Source organism: Priapulus caudatus, unplaced genomic scaffold (genome assembly GCF_000485595.1).
Source record: "Priapulus caudatus unplaced genomic scaffold, Priapulus_caudatus-5.0.1 Scaffold225, whole genome shotgun sequence".
In the NCBI taxonomy this organism is placed as follows: Eukaryota; Metazoa; Priapulida; class Priapulimorpha; order Priapulimorphida; family Priapulidae; genus Priapulus; species Priapulus caudatus.
In genome coordinates, this window is record NW_014577286.1 from 346,530 (window position 1) to 352,446 (window position 5,917).

The 5,917-nt window shown below is 40.4% G+C and overlaps 1 protein-coding gene across 1 annotated transcript in view; it reads right to left on the reverse strand.

Annotated features, from left to right (window-relative positions):
• Positions 1-4,297: 4,297 nt before the first annotated feature.
• The window catches only part of LOC106807603 (high affinity cAMP-specific and IBMX-insensitive 3',5'-cyclic phosphodiesterase 8A-like), a 37,346-nt gene continuing 35,726 nt past the window's right edge, over positions 4,298-5,917 (reverse strand). Inside the window, exons 14-15 of the mRNA XM_014809997.1 lie at positions 5,596-5,725; positions 4,298-5,202 (exon numbers count right to left, since the gene is read on the reverse strand). Coding sequence (XP_014665483.1) covers positions 5,078-5,202; positions 5,596-5,725 — 255 coding nt within the window. The 3' untranslated portion in view covers positions 4,298-5,077. The remainder of the gene's footprint in view (positions 5,203-5,595; positions 5,726-5,917) is intronic.

Consider the following 5,917-nt stretch of genomic DNA (forward strand, 5'->3'; position numbering starts at 1 on the left):
GAGGACCGACGAATCCTGGCCAGCATGGGTTTGTGTTTAGATTGTATCGGAGACGTGCGTTGCCGTATATCACACGGCCAAGGGACATTTGAAGCCTTAATGTGCGAATGGCTTCTCCCACACCTGTGTCCGTGTGTGGTCTATCTGATCTGAGGGTGGCTGTCGATCAGCAACCTTTTCTCGCGCAACTTTCTGGAAAGACATGAGCGATCTATCTAAAGGTGCGCGTCTCCATTGGTGATATACGGACCCGTATACTAACTGACGTGCAGACCGCCACTATTAATAAGGACGTGTTTCTGTTGTTTTACTCTAGGCAAAGTCGTATGAACTAATCGAAAACAGCACTGCTTTACTGTATCGGGCGTTCGTTAAGTCTTCATGTCGCCCACAATAGTTTTTACGAGCCAAGCAACGAAGCGGACTGGTACATAATAATTATATTAGGATGAATAATAGAGAGTGAACACTCTACATATAAGCAGTGAATAACTAATATCTCTATTTATTCACTCCTGATTATATATATATGGTATATATACCACTCAAGCTGTACCAGCCATACCAGTCAGTGCTCAAGCTACTACACCGCTACACATTCTCATATTGCATTCTCTGGCTGTTATCGTCAGTTGGCATAATAATTTGAGATTTCAAGATAGGTTTTCCTGGGCTCTGTCGTGTTTCTATTTCAAAATGCAAACAAAATTAACGGGATATATATAATATAAAGAGAGTGCGGTCAGTTGGCAGTCCTAGCCAGTACTACGCATTCTACGATGCCTGGCTGACTAGTCGTTGATGAGAAGCAAATGTGTACTACTCCGGGATAAATACATGTGCGTCTATTTCGCATTAGCTAGATTCCTTACAATTACCACGACTTCCTTCAACAATTCGTGTCAGCTGATCTTTTCGTTCGTCGTTTAACTAACAGATGGCCGCCACTGTTATCATCGCGTAAATAGAGACAGGGGCGCGCGACCGGCCGCGGCATTATAGAGTTAATCTGCTTGAAACGAGAGCGTACATATTTTGTAAACGCTAGATCTGTCTATTCGTGTCGAGTTATATGCATTTGTTTGCATTATGTATCTATAATGCACTCCACCACGTCACGCAGATATCTCATTGGATATCAATCGGTCGTGTATGTGCTGTGTTCTTATATTTCATTTGTGTAAAAATTAAATGTTATGTTATATCGATCGTAAATTTGTGATTCGCTTTAGCCCGTTGATTCGCTTATCCGATCTGGGCCTTGCCGACACACGACTATTTGAATTCGTTATCGGCCTATTTTATCTCCAATTCACCGATTTCTAGATCAACACGAATATTATATATTGTAGGAAATTAGTGGGAATGTTTCATGTTTCGAAGTCTCGTGTCTCTTTAACTATTATTGTGACTTGTGACATCAATTAGTACTAATGTTAATAATGAATATATTTGCTGTAAAAACAACCGCTTTACTTCAACAGTGTATGCGGGCTTTAGTGCTACTTGTGTTTTTGTGTGCGTGCTTATTTGTCTTCTACTGCTTTTCCTACCGACGGGGATACGAAAGTAATAGTCCCAACTTTTTGGTGCCCAAGGTAATCGCTGTGCTTATCGCCGCTGTTTGCGCACGTCATCCACAGTGGGGACGAAGCCTTGTGCGTGTCTCAAGCGCTCCTGCAGTATATAGCCGTGTCGTTACGTTTTACGTTTTCTATCGTTGTATTATATTATTAGAGACGTCTAAATGCCGCAGCGGCAATTAATGTTCACAGTGGCTGTCGCTGCAGTAAGGTGAGTGACAGAGTGCCTCTTAAGCTCAGCTTATATGCACTCCGATTGTCATTCTACTCTAGCAGCGTTACTACATAAATTTACGCACCCGGTCGAATTAATTGCACCAATGTATGTCATAGGGTCTAGTCCTCAGTACTGCCGGAACGTACTCTGGGTACGGTCCGGTATACCGGAACTTTACCCTGGTAACTATCTCGAATGGTTAGGTTAGGGTTAGGTCGAGTAGGCGTAGGAAACTCTTTGACGCGTTAGTGGAGTAGGCGAGGTACGGTCCGCAATTAGATAGTTACCAGGGTTACGTTCGGCAGTACCCTGGGCGACATAGACCCTCTACAGCCCCAGTATGTTGTTATTGTACAATCTGTATTAATGAAATCTGTCCGAGTAAATATTACTGAGTCTAACAGCTATTACATTAACCCGTATCTTAGCTTTATTTGATATTCCGGAAAGCCCAATTCGTGAAGGTGGGATTAAGTGACAACGATTAGACACGGAACCTGGCGCCGGACCTAAGATTAGAAGGGTGTAGTATCGCCAGAGGGGCAAGTAAATATAAATCGTCTGGACGGAGGACCGAACGACGATCGGGAAAAGCTGGTTGAACTCTGACTTGATAAATGTAAAAGAAATTAAATAGATAAATCTAACAGCGCAACAGTAGAATATTTGATAACCTATATCTAAAACAATAAACCTACATGCTACGTTTGACTATAGTTATGTTACTGTGGTTACCTTCGCAACACACAGGTCCTGTTGCGCTAGAAAGAGAAGAAAAACTGTCGTGAGAATGTAGCTGTGGACCTACTGGCGTCTTGAGCAGTACGAGCCATGGTACATGAAGATTAACCTGATGAGTGAGTACCTGCCCTGCAGCATGGAGACACGATCATCACTGACTTCTCAGCATCATTGATACTGGAGGAAACATTTTCCAGGAGGTGCGTGGCAATGCTGTTGCATGGATACACCCGGTGGTTTTTATTTCGCCTCCCTCCAGCAAACACCGCTTTCTAGAACTGAATTATAGCATGATCTCTGTGCGAGATTACACGAAACGCAAATTGCATTTCGTCTATCTTGCAGGAGATACGCCAGACTTGGTTCCCTAGTTGAGGGATCCGAAGGCTGCGCACTGCAAAAGATTTCCGTGAAACTGTCCCCGTGCCTGTAGAAAGAATCACATTCGCGTTTTCTTTAATCGACACTAGGTCAGAACCTCGAGCAACGCGAATCCATAATGACGGACGGCAAGTAATAATGGCCATTGATATGATACCTATTATTGATTAAATTGATATTGATAAGCCGATCAATGATTGAAGCAGCAGCAATCCGGGAAAATAACACGCTACACACCGCGTCGTTCGCGGAGGACGAGTACATTAATGATATGTTATATTATATACATACTATATATATATATATAATATATATAATAATTATGTATAATATTTTTTTTTTTTTTTTTTTTTTTTTTTTTTTTTTTTTTTTTTTTTTTTTTTTTTTTTTTTTTTTTTTTCTTTTTTTTTTTTTTTTTTTTTTTTTTTAATATACGGTTATATAATTATAACATAACATTAATCTACGCCTGCGTGAACATGGCGTTGAAAAAATTGATAATCGTAGCTTTCATCTACAATGATGATGATGATGATGATGATGATGATGATGATGATGATGATGATGATGATGACGACGACGATAACGTTTCCGCTGCTGTTGCTGACCAGTGAAATGCTGCGCTATTTTTCATTGATCCGATGTTAACTTATTGATTACTCTTCAACTAGTTTTACTGTATCCCTTGTTATCGTAATAAAAACACGCTTTACTATAGGCCCTATGAATTGCGCAACGGCGTGGGCTTTGCTAATTTTGGTTGAGCCTATACGACAAATCCTAAGTCGATTAACCCTGGTTTAATTTTTGCGTGAAGCCATGCACGTTCTCGTTAAATAATGTTCAAAATATTCATTATACGCTTCATAAACATTGAATCAGTTACACATAATAAAATATTTCTTTACAACAAATATTGATATGAATAGTTGGACATCAGATTCCGAATCATACAGGCATAGGCTACTCTGTATAGGCACTGGGTTTTTGCTACCCTGTTCATTCTATATGCAGTTGTGCAGTTTCCGTTGATTTTGCATTGTGACATGGTTTGTTTATATGCAAACGTCCCCCTTACATAAGTGTTTAACAGTAGATGCGACAACTGGCAACACGCATCTTCAAAAATATATTATTATGCATACCGTACTTCTTTGTGCAAGGTTTCTTATCAGGGCCGGATCCAAGTGAATGTACTGGTTGTATATGAGCCTTTTCCCACATGGATTCCTTCAAAATACAACTTTGTCCTACCACTTACTAATGATTTGTGAGTTGAATGGAGGCACTTAATTGCTGATAAAAGGATGCGCCCGATCCTCTGTTGGCATCCTACTGAGCAGACATCATCCCACTATAATTTGTTAACATGGTGGACCACCCATCGTACATTGCTGGATCCGCTCTTGCGAGATTACGTACTTTTTTTTCAGATACTTGAATTAATTATGAATGAATTACAGATGGGACTGCACGCAAGTTGCTCCGAGTCTGTAGAAAAATCTATAATAGTAAGAATACCTAATTATACTTAAAAACTGACCTGGTCTATGAGACGCATAACCAGACGTATAATGGCCATTGTTAACAAGACGAAATCAACATACAAATTGTACAATTTCATCAAGTAAAATCATTAACTTCTGAGTAACGACTATACGGGTAAAAGCAAGTCTACACCACTGCAAAGCTTTACCACGGTATAGGCCCTACCTGCTATACACTCAATACAGAATGGTTGACGATACAAATTTACAAACCTCAACATTACGTGCCCAGAAATTCCTTTCTTTGGTTACGAGTAAAACACATCGCGGCTATGTACACCTTTGTATATATCTTGAACATGGCTTCCCATATTCACTAACCTGGACGTTCTGATCTGTCTCGATCTTCGTTTCGCACTCGGAAATGATATTCACTCTTATTGTTTGTTACATTAAAACGTAACGTGAGTGGCGCTTGGAAATAATTACAACACCGATGATATTAACATCGTAATACTTCGAGGAGCCCCGATTACCATGACGACGGTAAATTTACCGGGACACATTGGGAGACTAATTAGTTCATGGACTAAATGGTCACGCCAACGTGGTGGCCGTTGTCATAACTGCGTGTTGCGTGATATTACGTGGCACGAACGACGCAGCAATCAGGATGAATGCAGGGACTCTGCTCTTTGTTCCCCGGCCTTTCGTGCTATCAGAGCTGCCTCGCTTTGCCAGTAGTCGTAGTTCGCCTGTAGGTTCTCCATCAGTTCTCCTACGTCTGCAAAATCTAGAGAATGAGACGCAGCGGTTGGTGGCTTATTAAAACTCGACCTGCGTGCTCATTTACAAACGCAGTTCCGACTACGATCGATCGCTTGACTTCCGATTACATGTCATTTCATCAATATATATACGTAATACATATATTGGATATATATATATATATTATATAAGCTAATCATATTATGTGTATATATATAATATGATTAGCTTATGGTTTCACATTGTTTGAAACAGCGTGTGGTAGTGGGCCTCTACGGCACACCTAGTGTCTGGCTAGACTAGCTGCGCACATTGGAACAGCGTTGGTGCAGTTAATGAAACGTTTCCCGGACGCAAGCAGAGCTTATATTAATATTATATTTACATATATATTTATATTGATTAACTATGAACTCACTGTCCCAAGCGTCGAACGTGTTCATTATAAAGATATCCATGAACGTTGTCTGAGACTTTGGGATGTTGCAAGTATTGCGGTCAAACACGGGCATTACTACGGGTAGGCCTCTTTCTTTTTCTTCAGTCGTCTGAAGAAGAAACACACACACTGTCTAAACCCAAGCAAATACTAAACTGTCACGTTCGATTCTCTCCCATGTACAAACGATAAGGAATAGAAGCATATATGCACATGAAACGCAATATTTAGCTACATTGGCGAACAGAAATAATTGCACAAAGAAGAGAACAAGAATAAGTGAGCTAACAAGGTGAGCACG